The 20,778-nt window shown below is 41.3% G+C and overlaps 1 protein-coding gene across 4 annotated transcripts in view; it reads left to right on the top strand.

Annotated features, from left to right (window-relative positions):
* akt3a (v-akt murine thymoma viral oncogene homolog 3a) overlaps positions 1-20,778 on the top strand; it is a 50,248-nt gene that overhangs the window by 15,845 nt on the left and 13,625 nt on the right. For all 4 annotated transcript variants that reach the window (XR_002275307.1, XM_020604696.1, XM_020604686.1 and 1 more), the window contains 6 exons: positions 8,348-8,473; positions 12,793-12,904; positions 16,449-16,593; positions 17,413-17,544; positions 17,773-17,838; positions 19,247-19,315. Coding sequence is in view for 3 of the 4 variants with exons in the window: in XM_020604686.1 (XP_020460342.1) it covers positions 8,348-8,473; positions 12,793-12,904; positions 16,449-16,593; positions 17,413-17,544; positions 17,773-17,838; positions 19,247-19,315 (650 nt within the window). In the remaining variant the exon portion in view is untranslated. The remainder of the gene's footprint in view (positions 1-8,347; positions 8,474-12,792; positions 12,905-16,448; positions 16,594-17,412; positions 17,545-17,772; positions 17,839-19,246; positions 19,316-20,778) is intronic.

Consider the following 20,778-nt stretch of genomic DNA (forward strand, 5'->3'; position numbering starts at 1 on the left):
GCCTGTCTGTTGTAGACAGACAGCTGTGTCTGTTGACTGACCCTCCCCTTTTTGGTCTGATGAACTGCTATTCTCATCCACTGATTGGTCCAGTTGCCTTGCTCTCTTCCTCTGACTGGATGGTATAACATCCAGTGAGACAATGGAACCAAATCAGAATTTAAATATAAATGTCAAAACCTCAAAGAAACCTCTTCCTCTTTACAAGAATCAGTGCACAGTAGAAGAATTGCTGAAAAAAAAAGAAATTAACACCTGGTCAAGTTCCATTATTTTTAATGTCAGTATTACAGGGTCTGTAATTAACTTTTTAATTCGTGGGCCAAGGTGGTCAAAAAAAAAAAAAAAACAAAATCCACCAGCCAAGCATATTCTTTACTTCGTGGACCAGCACACCCCTTTATTGGAAATGAGTTTGTTATTGGATGCTTCAGAGGAAAGGACGTCTCATGTCTCTCTAAACATGTTTCTCCGATTCCTCTCTCCTTGCATCTTTTTCCTCACATCTTGCGTGGGCGGGACTAAGACACTCGGAAAAACGCAAATAAGGGAAACACCGCTACATAAAGGAGACTTGGACAATGTTCCAGTGAGCCCTGTAGATGTGTAATGGCATCCTTTGACCATTGAGTGGCACAGTGGATTTGAGGCTTGTTGTGTTTCAGTTCCGGTTTGTAGTGCAGGAGTGGAAAATCAGCACCGTGGCATAAAACTCTGAGGATGTACCTTAGCGCTGAATGCATCAGTAATGTTGCCATAGCACAAATCCAGTGTTTTCCCAAGTCCTACAGTATGTGTTGTGAATTTTAATGTAATTCTAACTAATAGTTATATTTAGCAAGGGATATTAATGCCAGTGATGTAAAATAAATAAAGAAGTAAATGATACAATGCACAATACCATCCAAAGGAGAGAACAGAGAGAGGCAATCAATGCAATTTGATTAGCCTGCTCATTGGCTGTGTGTGCCTTTTTTTTTTTTTTTTTTTTTCATAGATATCAGCAGTCGTCCAAGTCATCCAGGCAGCATGGTATTCCCAATGTTAGTGGGTGTTTGAATGCAAGCGGTTTTTGTACAACACTGGTTAGCTTGGACTGTATTTTTACCTTCTTCATAGGCCAGAAAACATCCAAACAGTTCTGTGTGTTTTCAGTGGCATGTTATGCCCTGATAATTATGCCTGTCTTTGTGGAGGAAAATTGATGTTTGTGAATGTGGTGGAAATAGACCATCTAAATGAGCTGTTTTTAATAGGCTTTATGGGGTTTACTGTAATCTAGGCATGAACCCGAGTTTTTCCTGTCTGGTTAATAATGATAGTAACATCATATAATCCTCGTACTGTATGGGTGCAATATGGTCCTATCTCTTTGAATTGTAGCCTGTGATTCAGGCTGATAGCCAGTCTCATTCCTCTTTCATTTTGTTAGCATAAATTACAGAACATTGGCTTGCTGTGTTACATTTCTTTTTGATATGCTTTGTTTGTCTGTTTCTAAACTTCATTTTGTTGTGATTGAAGCTGTCACAGCCCTGCTTAGACAGTGATAAACAAACTAGGATTTAGGATAATACAAACCAGTCTATATGACAAGTCTATAGAAGCAGTAGGGGTAGAAATGGGGTATTACCTTGCAAGACCAAAACCAGAAGCCAGCACTCTGCGGTGTGTGAGGAGAGTAGTCCTCGGTGGACTGGAGGCTGATCCAGTCTTATGTTCTGTACAAGAGATCGTCCTGGACCCAGGCGTGCCAGTAATGGCCTTGCTTCACAGGACAGGCCTCTGCAAACAGAAGAGCACAGAGTAGGACACTAGCAAGCAGAGCAGGCGGGTCATCACAAAATCCTTTGAGTTTCATCATCAGTATCCTTGGGAACCTTATTTTTGGTGTTACATGACTATTCTTTTTTTGGAACACAAAAATTTGCCATTGAAGTAGAGCATACAGTTGGTATCTGGGAAAGGTAACAATGCACCTGTAGAGGTGTTAGCTTTCTGGCCTTTCTCTGTTCCAGATGACTCAGTTTGAAGACAAATCTTGAAATTATGTGGTATAGGCATAGAGCTCACTTTTAGCCAACTTTATGTCTCAGGCAGTAAGGTTAATGTGGTTACAGGGACCTACTAACCTACTTCCTGGTGTGCTTTTAAACCTTAACATTAGTTGTTGCTGGCATTTGTGTTAAATCATTGTAATGACATATTAAGCAGTTAGTTTTTCATGTAATTGGCCATCTCTGCCTTTAGTTGGTAATGTGACAGAAACCACCACCTTGCTGAACCTTGTATATAGGAATATGTTGAAAATAAGGCGGTGTTACTTAGATGTTAATACAACACAAAACAAAGACAAAATAATTATCTTCATTGCAATAAAAAAACATATAGGCATGTAAAGAGATGAATAAAGTAGCATCTTAATAAGCCTGGAGTCACTGTAGCTACTGCAGGTGACTGTGTGCGTTTGGGGTAGGGGGGTGGGGGTTGCTGAGTAGCCAGAGCCTCCTGTCTAACACAGGTGGTGTTTAGAAGTAGTCCTCCAGCTAAGATGCTAATATGCTAACACCGCACTAATCCTAGGGTGCTTTAGAAAGCAGTCAGTCCCCGACAACACACATGAAGAAACACGTGTGTATAAACACATGCACACATTTCCAGATTGACTGAATGCCTGCATGCAAAAATACACACATTTATACCAAGTGGCACATACACACACGGTCCCCATTTTGTGTGTGTGTATGCATTAAGGATGATAGGTGTCTTGGCTGCTGTGTGCCTGTCAGTCATGCCACAGCTCTGTCAGCATCACAGCGGTGGCCAGCATGGTCCAGGGAGCCACCACCATCTACTGGGCTGCAGTGGTACTGCAGGAGAAAAGGGGAAAAGAGGAGTCAAAGATAAAAATATACACGGAAGAAAAGAGGATGTGGGGGCTGTAGTAGCTTAGTTGTTAAGTAATTTTTTTGAGAAATTCATTGTCATGTATTTGTATTTGCACTATTGTGAACCTGCACTATGTTGCCAGTGTATGTGTATGATTGTTTGTGTGTGCCTGCCTCTTTCTGTACCAGCTGGGGAAGCAGAGGGGTACCAGGGCAGCCTGTACATCTGTGTGTGAGTGTGTGCAGCTGGCTGGGTGAAATTCTCTAGTGGCCCCCAAGGGAAGGCCTCACTCCCATGGGTTTCCACTCAATCTGGCCGCCCTGTGGCTGCCCTGCCCTGGCCCAGCTCTGTCACTGTCATAGCTTTAACTGCATACTCCCTCTCATTCAGTTCCTTGCTGTCTCAGCCCTCTTCATCCTTAGGCTGCTGCATTCTCATTCCACAGACTGAGCCACAGGCTTGTATAATTACGCCAGCACTAAGCCTTCAAACTGAATTGAATTCCTTGTTTCTTCAAATCTTTTTCACCACTCACTCTAGTCTTGTCTGATCATTACACAAGTGGCAAAAAGTATCAGCCATTAATGCTCACATACACAAATACATCATGTATTAAATGAAATCCCTCCCTGCATTGTTGTGTCTGGATATATGTTCACCTTTAAGGAGATCAGTCCAGGCAGCTGACCAACCATTTCAACTCAAACCCCCCTATACTGCTATGCTCTGCAGTAAATATTTGCTGTACATTTCATTGGGGTCAGCCCACAGAGGTTCTGTTATGTTTACCAATACTTGTTACCTACTTACCTTTAACTTAGTGTAACTGTACAGCAGATTTGCTATTCAAACATGTTATTTCTGCAAATGAAGATTGTTTTATTGTTTATTTATCTAGCAGTTTCTTTTAAAATCCATTGATTCATAATCTGGTCAATATAATGTCAGAAAACAATGAAGAATTAAAGTTCCTAGAGCCCAAGGTGACTTCCTCAAGTAGCTTGTTTTGTCCACCCTACAGTCCCAAATTCAAAAAGATTAAATTTGCAAAGGTATAAACAGAGAAAAGCAGGTAGATGTTGTTGCTTGGTACATTACTTAAGTGGTTACTTTATTATCTTTTGGCTGAGTAATCAAATAATATCTGCACATAAATATTAGGTATTTCGGTCAGTTAGCCAATCAGCACTCTTACATCTTGCCTATCACTCAGGTAGGTCAGGGAGAACATTACTCCTTAGGTATGCTAAGAAGTCTGTTGGCTTTTACTTTGGTCAATCAGCTTATCAGTTGAGTGATCAGCTAGCCAGCTACTCAGTCACTTGTGAGTAAATCTGTCATTTATTCAGTCCTGTTACTGTTCCTGTTCAGTCCAAACCCCCTGAGCTGCTGCTCTGAACGCTGAATGTGTGCGTATATGAGTGTGTATGTGTGTTGTTATGTGGCCAGACAACACATTCCTCTCCTTATTGGTGAGCTGCTGTGTGTGATGTGCTGGAACGTGGCAGAACCCTCCTCCCCCCTCTCAATCCGCCTCCCCCTACCTCTGTACACCATCGCTTGCCACCCCTCCAGTTCCCAGAGTGCCAGTCGCACAGCCCCGTCTCTGCGCCATCTGCATATCAGCTTCTGCCTCGGCCAAAGTATTAAATTAAATCCCTGTTTGGGTTGATTAACAAATGGCTGGTGAGCTCACAGAGTTACGAATTATTTATTTAATTGTTTTTGCTGCATTTAGTCTCTTGTTCTTTGCTGGAACGTGGCATCCAGTAAAGCAGGAGAGCAGAGGTATGCTAGAGTCCTGAAGGAGTGAGTGACAGAGCGATGGAAAGAGAATAGTTTGTGCAAGTTAATGTGACTCAGTTCTGTTTTTCTGGCTGAAGTTCAGTTTTACCATTTGTACCTGTCTCCTGTTTTACATTTCTGCATTTCTCTCTTCATTTTCTCCCCTTTCCCCCCCTCTGCCCTGAAATGAATAGTTAATCAGTCCGCTAATTGAGTGACAGATAGTCAGTGTGTTGTTGTAATTGTCCAATCAGAAAGCTTGGAACAGACACAGTCACAGCTGATTCATCTCTGCCTCTTACTGCTAAATCCACAAGCTGCAACTGGAGGATGTGCCAACAAGATTTATTTCTCCTAGAAAATTCCAAAATAACTTTTAAAAAGTCTGTTTTAGTTTTTAATCCTTACTTTGGGGCTCATAACAAAAAAGCAGGCACTTGAAGGTTTGCCACCTTTACTCCATCCTACCCATGGATGTGGTTGTTTGTAGCTGAAACACTTATTTTTATACCTTTTATTAGACTTTTGAAATCAGAGTTAGCATGTTGTTTAATACTTTGCTACTAATAAAAGTAAAAGGAATGGTAAGATTTTAGAAAAGTATAATGGAAGAGAGTACTTTAGAACTGCTGCACAAGTCTGTTTTGTCAGTTTTGAACAAATTCAGCACTGGTTTGTCTTATCTTGCTAAATATCCTCTGTTCATTTGCTCTTTCAGATCACCCACGTTCTCCTGTATTACCGGTATCCTGTCATTCTAACAAGAAACAAGAGACTCCTGTTGTCTTAAGCACTGTGTAGTGTAGTATTTACTAATTGGCCTTAAGGGAAAAGTAAAGTTGTGCAAGAAACTAAATGAAACTGAAGAGAGGAGTCCGTGAGAGATGGTGTGGGAAGGAGACCGGCTGTTCTGTTTTCTCCAGCAATCCAAACTAGAGACATGTGGCTCCCCAGACAAGCTGTCCAGAGTGGGAGAGCTCGCTGGACTCATTACAGGCAGGGCCAATACGGGATAGCTTGACAGAACACCATTGGATCATTCAGAGAATTGGAATGGTCAAAACAGAATTGTGTGTTTGTGTGTGTGTGTGTGTGTGTGTGTGTGCGCTCGTATCTGTGTGCACATGTTTATTTGGAATGGCGTGTGCGGACAACTGTCCATCTCCTCTCTCCGTCTGTGCCACCCCTGGCTGCCCCCTCCCCGCCCCCCAGTGGACATGTACACACAAACACACAGACTTTCACATATACACGCCATCTAGGCCCAGCCAGAAGGAGTGCTTAAATGTGTTCAGTTGTACTGGACAGCTGAGCTATGAAGTGGCCAGCCACAGGCTTCCATTGGTTGGACACTTCTTCTCAAAACTGACTCAGAGAAATGACTGGACTTGGACCAGCAAGCCAGTCATAACTGCCAGTTTATAATAGTTTTACCAGTTTAACTCTCTCTTTATCCTCATCCAGTTTGTGAGTCAGTACATCTCTTTCTCCCATCCAGTTTGAAGTTTCTCTTTTTCAGATGCCCACTTTCTTCCATCATTAGTTTCAGTGCTCACAGCTGGAAAGGATAAACCTGTGAACTGTTAATTTATCAAACCTTTCAGCCAAAGTGCTCACACAGGTTTGCGCTGATGTGAATCTACAGGAGCTAAATACAATTAACAGATATGCCTGTACAACATAAGTTCACCATACAGGCTCAGATATTTTCCTAAAGCTGATCGTGGCCTTTCTGACACAGTCCCTATAAAATTAAACATAACATTGATTTCATTGTACCTCAACCAGTAGTTTGTAGAATTGATAAAAAAAACTGTTTTCTCTTTGGAGGCTTTTTAACAGCACATGCTGTGCATCCATACTTGCATATAAATACACATCCGTACTTACACCACTTTGGTTTGGTCAGATTTCATGGGATATTCTCTTTCCACTCATCTACAACCTGCTTAACCTACAACCCCTTTTTGCTTTGCTTTTTTAAAATAATTTTTCCCTTCCTCTTTCTTCTGCCTTTCACCATCACACAGCACTGTTTATCAGTAGCAAGTGATCCAAAGAATATGCTTTGTTTCTGAAAGAACAGGAGAAGGAAATGGGAGAGCAGGGGAGAGTGGGTGGATTTGTGAAAAAGAGAAAAATAGAGACTGAGAGGGGAAAGGAGAGGTGTGATTTGATAATCCTGATGACGCACTGGCACCCAGCAGCATTTTTTTTTATCTGTCTGTCCCTGTGTGGTGGTTCAGATCAGCTGCTATCTCCCCCCGCCACACACACACACACACACACACACACACACACACACACACCACCAGCAGCACCCAGAGGTACCGGCAGGGCCCACAGTCGCATGGTCCCTTTGGCGGAGCAGGTGTTTTTCTGCGACGTGTTAACGAGCACGGCCTGCTGTCATTTCCGCTTTAAATGGATGTCACAAATGGAACACACACACATACACGCTGCTATCCTCTCCCAGCGAATTAGCTTAAAACAGGTGATCAGAGCTGTTACTGAGCTTCATGTGTGTGCATGCACATACAGTATACATCATTTCATCTGTTGGTATTCACAAGGTGTGTGAACGTATGTGTGCACGTAAAGGAACGGCTGGTTAATTAAAAGAGGTTGAGAAGTGGAGAACATCTGTGTCCTGGTTTTTTTTTTCAGTTTGAAATGAAAAAGTAAAATGTTTACACAGCTCCTGACTTTGGAAAGTGTTGAGACTGTCAGTTTCTTTCATCAGAGCTGTGTGTCTCAGTCCTACTTCAGCTGTGTACGCAGAGTTTCGTCCCTGTATTTGCACTCATTGTCCTCATCCAACTATGTGTGAATCTGCACACGTGTGTACTTTAATCCATGTGTATCCATGCTGTTTCAGTAAGTGTTAGCTGCATCTGTGATGTTTGACACTCGTGTAATCCTGCAGCAGGTCATCTGATAAAGCTGTGGTGCCACCTTAGCGCCAGTCTGTGCCAGCCAGTTGGGTAATACTCTGCCACCAGCTGCTTAGCAGATGTTGTTATTTGTTGATGGGGTCTAAGAAGTGTTATTGTATATGTGTAATCTTATCTCATGTCATCTTGTCTCATCTCATCCTTTTTCTCTTCTTCCCCCGTTGCTGGTGACCTGTGGTTTGTGTGTGTATGTGTGTGTTTAGGCTGTGCGTTTTTGTGTGTGTGTTTGATAAAGGGGTCATCACCTTGACACCTGCCCATGTATCAACCAGATGATGTTTCTGGCATAGATAGTTTGTTTTGTGCTGGTAAACATGTTTTTTTGTCATTTTTTACATGATAATCCGATCTGAATATGGCATGCGGTGTGGGAGTCACAGAGATTGTGTGTGTGTGTGTGTGTGTGTGAGAGAGAATATCACAGTGCGTATATATGTGTGTGATAACCATTGGACAGATGAGAGTAGAGTGGACAGACCCTTATCTGCCTAGGGAATAAAATCTGTATTTAAAATCATGACCATCATCATTATTACTATTAATACTCTCCACATATCATCATAGTAATCATCATTATGACCCTGAGTGCACGTTGCCTTCAACATCATCATCACTGTTGCCTTCATGATCTGATTTCATTTATTTGCACCAAGTGTTTGATTGGTTTGACATAAACTTTTCTGCCTCTCTTTGTATCTATCTTTTTTTTTTTTTTTTAGGTGAATACATAAAGAACTGGCGACCACGTTACTTCCTTTTGAAGACAGACGGCTCTTTCATTGGCTACAAAGAGAAACCTCAGGATGCAGACCTGCCCTACCCACTAAATAACTTCTCTGTAGCAAGTATGTTGCCTATCATATCAAAAGAGCACTTTGTCACTTTGCTCTAAATTCTGCTGTTCCTTGATCTCTACCATTGTAAATACAGTGAGCAGCAATACAGTCCACACTTACTGTGCATACATACTGTATGTCTTTGATGCATAACACCAATGATGATACTGTGACATGTCTTCCAGTTAAAGGATATGTAATGGTTTTGCATTAGTGCCACTTGTGGTGTGTCAAAACATCTTGTCAGACATCAGTCTTCACAGTGCTGGTATGCGTTACAGAATTCACTAAGGGCTCTAATTAACCATTTACCAGTATATCATCTGTCTGCACCTGGTTAACAAGCTCCTCAGCGTCACTGACATGTGTAATTAACCAGCTAATGAGTTAACAAGATTAATTTTAATGCCTCTCAGTCTCATTACTGCCACCATTACCTCTCATTATTCATACAATAAATGCAGATTGGCAGTAAAACTTTGTGTCTGCTTTGCAGGCGTTTGCAGACAGAGCTGATTCACTACAAACTTAAAATACAAGATGGTTTTGGGATGGACATCACTTTAGCTTTTACGATAGTAAGAATTTTTTTTTAAATTACTCAGTACATTAAAGACAGTAATGCTGGTCAAGCCTATGCAGTACATAACATTAGAATTCTATGCTATTTAGAATCGATTTCCAAATCAGTGTGTTCATACTTAAAGAGGTACAGGTAATCGTTTTCATTCTCTCCAGACACTAGTATGGGTCTGATAAGATCTCATGCCACAAGATCTCACGATATTAAAACTTGATGATATTTCTCATAGAGACAAAAGCTGTCTCACAATGTTGTACATAACAGAATGAGGCCGGTATGACAGAGTGTGACGATGTGTTCACATTAGCCCGGCTGCATTGGTCGGGTGGGTGGGTGAGTGGTTGCAGGGGGAGCGTTGTTGGTGTGTAACGATACAGCCACGTTGTGATGGGTCAACCTGACTGGCTTCTCTCCTGTATGATTTCACATGAGTCTCTTCAGACCTTATAACTGTGCATTAGCTTGTAACTTCTAACAGAAGCTGTGTGACCGTCTGTGCTATGTTCAGCCTAACCATGCTGCACCGAACAGTGACATCATCCAGCAAAGATGTTTCGTTGACCAATCTCATGCACAGGGGATGATCATGAGACGTGGACGCCCACGGGAATAAGACTCTTTTGTTTACCTTGTTAGCACTATTTCTTAAAAATAGTGTTAAATTATCATCTCATCTCTTTCGCGTGAACCCAATACGGTGTATCACTATCTATCGTCACACCCCTAGACACTAGTGATTGTTACACTGAAGAAATAAATACTGATTGAGACTAGATTTGTCTGTAGTAATGGTGGTCCTTGAAGACCCAAAAGTGGACTTCACTGTGATTAGTGCAGCAGTATATAGTACTGTCTCTTCTAGGATCAGGTCAGCATACAAATACACAAACATACACAAATGACATAAATTCATATGTAAATGTGAACATCTGTCCAAAAGACCAGAAGAGAAGGGCAGGGAAAAAAACAGTGTTACTGGAAAATAATGTGGTCTGCTCACTTAGCATTACAGTTGTTAAATGTGAAATGAAACTGATCGGAGAGATTGGGGAGCGTACGGGAGAAGAGGTGCAAGATGAGGGCACAAGCAGAGAAGAAAATTATGATGAACAGTAGAATACAAGTGGATACCTCAGTGTAAATGATAAAGAATGGTACCCACAAAGGGCAAAGTTTCAGGAAAAAAGATGAGCATCTGGCAGGGACAACAAGTAGGGAGGACAAGTACGGGAATGAATGATGGGAGTTGATTGGAGGCGGCAGAGGAAGAGAAAACTGGAGACGTGGGGAGGAGAGAGGAAGAAGAAAGAGGGGAGAGATGGAAGGATGATTAGGGTGGATGAGAGCTGGAGTGAGGGATGGCAGGATTGAGGGTGAGGCTTTTGTGGATGAGGTATGGGTGAGAGGGAGGAGAGGAAGATCGGCAGCACTGAACAGACAGGGAGGAGGAGATGAAGACAGGATTGGAGAATGAGGAAAAAGGGGGAGAGGAAAAGAGTTTGTGAGGAGGACAAGCCAGGCCATACATCCGGCCCCGGCTGCTTGGCACAGCACTGGCACTGCCACATCTGTTGCCCAAAGCTGGGAGGCCAGGTGGCGTGTGTGTGTGTGTTTGTTTATTTGTGTGTGTGCCTGTGTGTGTGTGTTTATGTGTCTGTGAACAACAGAAGTGGTCAGATGGAACAGAGATGGTACAGGCCTGTTCCCTGCAGAGGGACTCATACATAGAAGCCAGTCGCACACGTGCACATGCGCGCACACACACACACTGATGCATAAACTCACAAACACTTACTAAACTGCTACACAGATTTCACAACACAGTTGCCTGCTGTAGCAAACAACCCAATTTCAGATAACATTCAAACTTTAGTATCACTTTTACGTGTGTGTGTGTGTGTGTGTGTGTGTGTGTGTGTGTATATGTGTCAGTGTGAGTGCTTTTCGGCATCAGCCATAGCATGACCTTGTTTTCTGGCAGCACAGCAGGCCATGTTCACGAGTCAGGTAGTAACATCTTAGTGTCTGTCTGTGAGTGAGTTTACACTGAAACTCAGTTGTGTGTCTGTGTACCACCTGAGTGCTGTTGCCATTAACCTTCTTGTCTATATTTAGGCTGAGCCGTGCTGTGCTGTGCTGTGCCACACTTAATAAACAGAAAGTAACTGGAAGAAGGGATAGCCGAGGACATGAGGTGAGAGGTGTGAGGAGGAGAGGAAACAAATGGAGGAGAGATGTGAGGAGGAAATGACAGGAGACAAAAAAGCGAACAGAGGGGAGGAGAAACCAGCAGAGGAAAATGGAGGTTGATATATGCAGAACAAAGAAGAAGTGAGGGAGACGAGATGACAGACAATGGATCATTATGGTCTTTTACATCAGCTCTTCTCCCCAGTAACCACAGAGACTGCTGAGGGACAATGAAGATGCATTCCTTCCCACAGCGAGCTCACAGCCCCATCTGGCTATGTGTGCATACGTTTCTGCGTTTGTGTACTGTATTATGCATTTGTTTAATAATGGCCTACCACATTGCCCATTTTCACAGAAATGTCTCTCTTCGGATATTCGCCAGATGCATTTGTGGTGCAACACATAATATCCCTTGGCACAGGAACGCACCTTCATTTGAGTCATCAGTTGCTGAAGTTAAATATTTCTGAAGTAAAAAAAAAAAAACTAAATTAAAATACCAGCTGCATGTTTTCTTAATGGTAATGTTAAGGGAAACTTGTAAATCAACAGGAAACGCACAGGTGGTACTAATAAAATGAATGTCAGTTGAGATGTTAGAGTAAGCTGTGACAGTGAGGAAGCATGTACACTAGCAAGATTTATGATTTTCCTGTTGAGACGTGTCAAAGTGCCTTTGGTGAAAAACGCTCTAGTGTGGCCATAGTGCGAGGGGTTTTACTGTAATTGATTTTGCTCAGATCTTTTAAAATCAATATTCTACATTGTTACCTTAAAGGGTAAGTTCACATGTTTTCAAGCATTGTCCCTTCTGATTGCACTATAAGTGATAAAATACACTGTCCTCATTTTGGACTAGTGTGAGGCTTCAGCTGTTTGAGATAGACAGTTCAAAAGTATATCTTTCAAAATTACAGTTATTGGTTCAAACTTGAAGTTTTTGTTACTATGCTTCCACAGTGGTTCAATATCAAAACAGTTTCCCCCCCAAAAATGAGCACTGTGGATTTTGTAGATTAGAACACACATTAACACACATTGGGAGGGGATTTCTTCATGGCCAATATGAAGAGGAGGAATGAAAACACACAAAAGCAAAACCGTTTCAGTGTTCATACAGACACCTGGCTGTTGTATAAAGACTGTGAATCTATTTAATGAAAAACAAGACAGATTTTTAAAACATTTCTATTAAATATTTTTGCAAGTAAACTCAATGTGCTTTATATCAATGTACAAATAGCATGCAGGCAGGAACGTGATAAATCTAAAAGAAGAAAAACTATTAACCCACAAAAAGACGAAGCCTACACAGGCTTTCTAAGTAACCACTTGGACGTTTTGAACATCAGTGCAGCTGTGATTGATCTCAGGTTATCAGGCAGCTTGTTGCCACAGGAGGAGAACCAAAGTAACTGAAAGCACCTCACTAAGTACGATTAGAAAAACTCTTACCTCTTCTAGCTTCTGTTTGTGTGTGTTATTAAGACATGAAATACTGGTTTAATTATACTAAAAACACAAAAATACCCTCTCTGGCTGTCTGGTGCAGAATGTCAGCTGATGAAGACGGAGCGGCCAAAGCCAAACACCTTCATTATACGCTGCCTCCAGTGGACCACCGTCATCGAGCGGACCTTCCATGTGGACTCGCCTGATGAGAGGTCAGTTCCATAAGAGTTAGTTCTTAGTGAGTTGGCTAGTTCTCAGTGAACAACAAGGATGTCAGGTATGTTTAAATGTGCAAGGAATTTGACTTCAGTACAAAGGATCTCAATGTGTTTTGTAAGGCAACAACAAAAAGACTAAAAATGAGAATGTGTGCAAACAGGAAAATCTGTGCCATCAAGTAGGACAGAGAATAGGAGGACAAAAGAATCTACTTATAAATATACTGTATATGCACTTTATGGTAGAAGAGCTTTCAGAATGAATCTCCTCACTAAGGTAAAGGTTTCTGTGTCTTTCTTGCTCTGAGCAGTTTTATTATGGTTGTGTCGATTCTTATAAGTCTTGGTTAAGAGAGAGCAAAACTTAAAGTGACGTAGCAGCACTGTGTTTTGGAGCTCCGCTATCCTCTGTGAATGCTCACAACTGGCTGCTGTGTCTGTAGAGAAATGCAGGGCTTCATTCCTTCAAAAAAAGACAGTGCATCAGAATATAATCCAACAATCAAACACGATCCCTCAAAAAAAGGAGTTGCATACAAATGTTCTAGGAGACATGGTGACCTACAGTAAGAGGTAGGCTATAAGGGAGAGGTGGTTTAAAAAAACTGCACTGGTATGTTACATATTCAATGATCAAATAAGTTCCCTTCAGAACTTACCTGTGTTTGCAGTTTAGTTGCATCCCACAGGAGCGTAGTTTTTAGGAGGAGCAAATGCTAGAGGAGGCATTCCGAAAGCATACTTGGGCTGAGGTTGTTTAACTTATTTCTGTTTCAGTTCCACTTAAGAACTTTAAACACACTGTACATGAAAGAGATCATTACCAAAAGATCATGTACAATTTCAGTTAAAATAAAAAAAGAAAAACAAATAAACATGCCAAACTTATAAGATTTTATATGACCATGACTTTAGACTAAAAGTATCAAGGGTGGAGGTATGTATGAGGAGTTTGTGGGTTTTGCATGTGGCTCAGGAAAAGCAAGAGGGTGGGAGAGAGAGAGCGAGAGAGAGAGAGGGAGTGGAAAGGAGACCTTTCAAGTAGCGTCGGCATAAATTCTCCAGCTGCTCAGTTCCTTTCTGAGGAGCTGAGGTGTTTATCTCCAGAAAATGAACAGCTTTGCCCAGAAGACCACAGATGCTTCTGTGCATCCTTTGAGTCTGTGTGTGTGTTTTTTTACGTGTGTGTGGGTGTTGCAGCTGTCTGTCCAACTTTGTCTGTGTTATATATTGCTTTCTTACAGTTTTGGCTCTAGATAATAAAAAATCTGAGTTAATATGAAAATAATGACTTTCTATTGATTATTTTATAAAGACAAGTTTATACAATATGCAGATATATAAGTGGATGGCTATAAACTCCAGATGTGCATGCTAGTTATTGTACAATTGTGTGTGTGTGTGTGCACAAAATGTGTGCCTGATTAAAGTTGGTTGGAAAGAAATGTGCGTGTGCCACAACTGGGTGTCTGCACCTCTGTGTGTGTGTGTGTTAACTGTATCAGTTGTACTGTACCAGCGCTGGCAGGGCTCCAGTTACCGCAGCCCCAGCCGTGAGCAGCGAGGGTGGCACATGTTGGCATGGCGCCCGACTGTAGGCAGGCCCATTATCTCTCATAAGCAAAAAAACTCATTATACTGTACAAAAAACAGTCTAACCGAGAGAGAGCATTTATCTGCTTCCTGACCTTGAGAGAGTTCCCATTGCTTTTCATGTAGCAACACGCGCACGCACACATCACAGGTGCCCATTGTCGTAGATGGTAGATAGTTTGCCCTTGCATTTGAGTGTGTAGGGTACGCTCAAAAGTCTTTGTGGTAGAAAGGGATTCAGATGTTAAAAACACACTGCTCTGTTTAGGTTCAGATGGAAGTTCTTCCAGATCCCTCATGGAAACATATGGGCACCTAACTCAAAACAAAACAAAAGACATAGGGGTGATCATTTGGGAGTCAAACAGGTTTCATTATTATGCACTTACACTGAGTAAGTGTATTTGAAAGTGCACACCCGTAAATCCCGACTTGTTTCTCCAGAGTCCCGAGGATTTCTGAATATTTGAATATCATCTTTGGTTCACCTCAGTTTGGGTTCTTTAGTGTTTTCTGCTAACATGTAACCCCTGCATGTGGCACAGGATTAACACTGTTTGAGTGAAGATCAGTGGGGAAAGATTTCTGTCTGAACCCAGATCAGTCATAAGGAAACTTCCAGTATTTTCATTTTATGTTTAAAATCTGAAATATTATCAATAAGCAGTGGTATTTTTTACAGTATATAAATGAATTACAGTTGCAGGGCACTGATGAAACCCTAGAAATAAATTAGTTATTGTATGTTTTAGACTTAATTATTCTAGTTTTTTTCTTTTCTTCCCTTCTCCTTTTGTTTATCAGAGCAGAGGGAAGATTGGCCCTGTGTATAAACCATTAGGCTATATTCATCATCGTTAAATACAGTTAACGTGTCTACACATCTTCATGCATGGTTGGCCTTCAGCTGCACACACACACAAAAAAAAATCTAACTCACATATTTCCTCTCAACAGATGTTGAACAACACCGCTAATGAAAACTCAATGGGGAGGAACAATGTTAGCAAACAACTATGCATTGTTTCCTCTAATGCATGGGGGTGCGTTTGTGTACACACTCACTCACCCTCCTGTGCACACATTCACCGATGCACAGACTGGCAGGCATTAGTTCTGCTCCATGATCATTGCTCATTTGGTTGATTCTCTAGCTGACCGTGTTTCCTCTCTGTTGAACAAATAGGTGTTTTTGTTAATTGAAAACAGTTAAGCTCCTTTAAAAACCTGGTTAAATAAGTGCACTAGCCATGCTACTGGAGAAACTGCAACAATATTATTTACTGTGTACTGTATTGGTACTGTGTATGTATTATGCTGTTTAATCAATTAAGCATTTCAAGTTGAGCCAAAACTAAACAGGAACAGCTGTACAGTATCATGCTATCTACTGTGATAGCCCTTTGAATAACTTCCATTTTTGTTGAGATTATCAGAAATGGCATGCCTAGGGCTGCAAAGGACTTGACGTATTGATTGATCTGCCAATTATTTTTCTGATTTTGTCCATAAGATATCAGAAATTTGTGTAAAAATGCCAGTTACAGTTTCCCCTGATCACAAGACAACATATTCAGATTGCTTGGTTCATTTGACCGCCAGTCCAAACCTCGATGATGCAGTTTATTATCACATATGAACAAAAACAAATAATCAGGTCATCACATTTACAGCAGAAGCACGTGTTTTGTAAAGTTAGTAATGTTTTGTAAAGTTAGTAAAATGATTAATCAGCTATAGACATACTAGCAAATTAATTTATAATTATAGAAATGACTAATGGTTGCATCCCTAGACATGACCTCTCCAAAATGGAAGTGCACTGGATTTCATGCAGTGGAACTAAAGGAGCATGTCTCAGTCATTTCCATCCAGTTCAACAGTGTGCCAGAAGCAGTGGTTGGGATACAAAGCCTAAACCTGATCTTGTATGCTCTACACCCAGAGATGAGTGGACAGAGGCCATCCAGATGGTGGCTGACAAGCTGCAGAGACAAGAGGAGGAACGGATCCAGTGCAGCCCCACCTCCAACATCGACAACATGGTCGAGGAGGAGATGGACATCTCCACCACACACCACAAACGCAAGGTAACACACCACAACAGACATACAAACACACACACTCTATACTCAAAATACAGAAAGTATTACAGCTGTACTATTGCTATTCATTGCTGTGTAATGGGTTATTACCTTTGACAGCTTGCAATTTTGAAAATTGTCCTCTCAGTCACTGGTTAGTATCATCCGATGAAATAGCCCCTCTAGCAACAAGGGTGCAAATTGGTTTTCCCAAATTATTGCGCTCTGTTTTGAAAAAGCAGTCATGCAGAATAACATTTCCAAATGTAGTTGGTATCAAAGGTAAAGGCTACATGACTAAAAGTTGTATTAGACTGTTGAGTTTACTTAATATATCTAAGATAACACTGGAGGCCCCTGCAGGCTCCACTGTTCATTACTCCCCACACTATAAAGGTTTTGTGGCATTTGCCAAGTGTGTTTTATGTCAGATATGTTGACTGCTCACTAAAAATAGATTCTTCAGTGTATATATGTTGACATGGAACAAAGGAGAAGTTGTTTCATGCCAGTAAGGTTGTTAGCTGTCACCCACCAGAGACTAGTATTATCGGATTTTATGGCATTCTGGCAAGTAGCTGTCAGTATAAAATATGCATACAATAAACTTTTGGAGACCAACAGGGAAACGGTAAACAAAGATGCCCAGGTTTAGGCTCTGCCACTATAGGACGAGGTATCAAAACGTAGGAATTACCTTTCTAGTAATTATCAGTGTCAAAACTGATCAGGCACAGTGGAAAAGGCTGGTATCAAATATCTGGTTAGATTACTAATCTTGTTGATTTAAATTTGATTTAAGTTCCTCTGTTTCCCCTCCTCCAGACAATGAGTGACTTCGACTACCTGAAGCTGCTGGGAAAAGGAACCTTTGGCAAAGTGATTCTTGTCCGAGAAAAGGCCAGCGGAAAATATTACGCCATGAAAATCCTTAAAAAAGAAGTTATCATAGCCAAGGTTAGTCTGGTAGAGACTGTTCATCTACTGATCAGTGTTCATACTGTATCTTTTACACTGTATTTTAAATGGACTACTGTACAGTACATCTAGGTGATGATTTTTGTGGTTGTTTTGAATACAGTGTCAGAGGTCAGTGTCTGGTGTAACATTTCTCACAGTGCTCTTCAGCTGCCTTCTTATTTAGCTGTTTGATTTAAAAAGTTTCTACGTATCATGTCTGTACAGGATGAGGTGGCCCACACACTCACAGAGAGCAGAGTACTGAAAAACACCAGACACCCCTTTCTCACTGTAAGTACCTGATATACACAAAACACAGCTTGTTTAAAATCAGACATACAGTGGCTTCTGAGAGTACCCTAGACCCTTTCACTTTGGGTTGTAGATTTAATTGTAAATGGGGAAAAAATGGCAATTTTTGCCCTTTAATCTACAGTCAATACGCCATAATGACATGTTTTTACAAATGTAAGATATTAAAAATCAAAAATCCTAGAAAAACTATATCTTGGCCCAAAATTTTATTGCAAGGTGCAACCTTACATTGTTTACACAGGTGCATTCCTTTCTAAACTTCTGTATGTCTACTTACTCCAGTGAAGTTCTAGACACATCTCAAGAATAATTAAAGCAAAAAAGGATGCACCTGAGCACAGTTTGGAGTGTCACACTGACAGCACTGGGTCTGAATACTTTTGTAAATGAGAGATTTCACTTTTTTTATTTCTACTAAAATTGCAAAACTGTACAAAATATGTTTTCACTTTGTCATTATGAGGCATTGAATGTAGACTGAAGAGGAGAATGGCACATTTATCTCCAGTACTTAAAATTTATTCTACAATACAAAGTGAGCAAAAAGGGGTATGAATGGCTTCTGAAGCCACTGTACCTGTATGTGCATGTGCAGATGTATAAGTCTGTAAGAGTGCATGTTGTACACACACACACACACTCTCTCTCTCTCTCTCTCTCTCTCTCTCTCTCTCTCTCTCTCTCTCTCTCTCTCTCTCTCTCTCTCTCGAGGCTAATTATGAGTCAGACAGGAAATTGTACATTAATGGCCACAGCTTTACACTGTTTTTGATGTACACTTACACACATTGGCTGCTGCTCATTAGTATCACACTTACTAGAGACACACACCCCCATATATACAGTATAAACTTACACACAGTCTTGAGAACAATTTTAGTGCACATGTGAGTTTTTACCCCATCACACCTGCAGCCACAAAGAGACTCCAACCAACTGTTCCTTTGTACAGCAGCTTTCTCCCTCAAAAGAAAACACACACACACACACACACATATTGGCCTTGGATAAGCAAATATACACATTTAGAAACCATGAATGATGATGTTTTGTTGCTTCCGCTGTTTTAGCTAGAATGGGACCAGACTTCTCAGTGTGTACAGAATTGTTCACATATTCACCTCAGTGTTCATTGTACAGTGCATTTACTGTAGAAGGTGACTACATAATCAGGTCAGCCCTCAGTGCAACTGGTTATGTCTGGCTACTTACAAAAATAAAGGATGAAGATGTGCATCACGGTACTTGGTGCCTGATTAATCACAGTCACTTGTACACTATTTTTTCCATGACACTGTGGGATAATTAGAGACTGAAACTGTTCACTAAGTGGTATTATGTTGGTCACTGTGTGTGTGTGTGTGTGTGTGTTTTGTTGTTTCAGTCATTGAAGTATTCATTCCAGACTAAAGACCGCCTTTGTTTTGTCATGGAGTATGTGAATGGGGGAGAGGTAAGAACAACATACATACTCACACTTTGATGATGGTTGGTTGTACTGTATGTGGTTTTGTGTTACTGCTTTAAACAGCCAGTTAAACCACAACTCCACCACACTAACTGACAGCGATGAGGCATCCCACTTATTCTGTAGCTCCAAGCTACATAGAAACTCACATGACAAAGAATTAGTTAAGGCCACATATTTACAGTATGCATCAGGATAAATTTCTCATCTCTTGTCTACATTTAGATAAGTAAATATCTTAAATAGTAAATATATATCAGGGTTATTACAGGGGGTTTGAAATAATCACGTATGACCAGTGCTACAGATGTTCAACCAAACTAAAACAGACTGTTTTGTTTTTTTTGTAAATATTAAATTTATTATATTATATTTTAAAGATGGGCTTTAGTGGCTTTGAATGTTTCTCACAGATTAATACAGGCTTTTAACATTGGCAATATAGCGTAAGTGATGAGTGCAAATGCTCATGAAGTGGCTAAAGTTTTCTGTTCGAATGCTTTCCAACACAGTTAATTGGCCAAGCAACTGGCCTCTCGCTCGCCTTCTCATCTTCTTTTTCTGTCCCATCCCTCTCCTGCGCGTGTCTATTTATGAATACACCTATGGGGCAGATATAACCAGAGTGACAGTTGGAAACGATATGAGTTTGGATTCTCCCACTTTTCCATTTCTCAGATTTTTAATCGGGCCGTTTTTGCAATCTTGGTTCATTCCCTCAGTGTAGTCGTCACCTGCTCCCCTCCCAGTTAGTTAAGCAGTTCAACCAGTGCCAGGCCTGAGCAAACACACACACACTTAGACAAACACACAGTTTTTGCCTCAACGGACAAATTGTGACCACACATGACACACACACACACACGCACACACGGAACCCATTACAAACCTGCCACAGTCACAGCTGCCAGTACTCTGATGAAGGCCCACCTGTCGTGTTAGCCCCTCTCACCACACACACACACACACACATTTGAGCAAGGTGGTCTGCAAGCATCACTCCAGTGGCCATATGCAAACAATTAATGGGGAGATGTGTGCCCCTTGGCCTCATGGGTAATTTGTATGACTTGACTGGTGTGGCGTAGCAGAATGGTGTCATTTTGGGGCCACATGTGTAACAGTGTGACAGTGACAACTTGACAACTGATGGCTAGGGAGCGGAAGAGAGAGAGCGAGATGAAAGGGAATGTGAGGTGAGCAAGACAGAAGAGAAACAAAAAGTCAAACCCTCTGGGGAAAAAAGAGGAGTCATGTACAAGTCATACTCTCTAAAGTAAGAAAATGAGCGTGTTTCTAAAACCAGAGAGGGATGGATATGAGTATGGAGGAAATGAAGACGCAGGCTCAGGGGGCAAGGCCAGTTAGGCCACTAATGAGTGCAGCACTGGAGGCAGTTGGGATGGGACGTGGCGGGGGGTTGGCGGCAGCAGCAGTGGCAGTCGGCC

Source organism: Monopterus albus, unplaced genomic scaffold (assembly GCF_001952655.1).
Source record: "Monopterus albus unplaced genomic scaffold, M_albus_1.0 scaffold3.1, whole genome shotgun sequence".
NCBI classification, from domain to species: domain Eukaryota; kingdom Metazoa; phylum Chordata; class Actinopteri; order Synbranchiformes; family Synbranchidae; genus Monopterus; species Monopterus albus.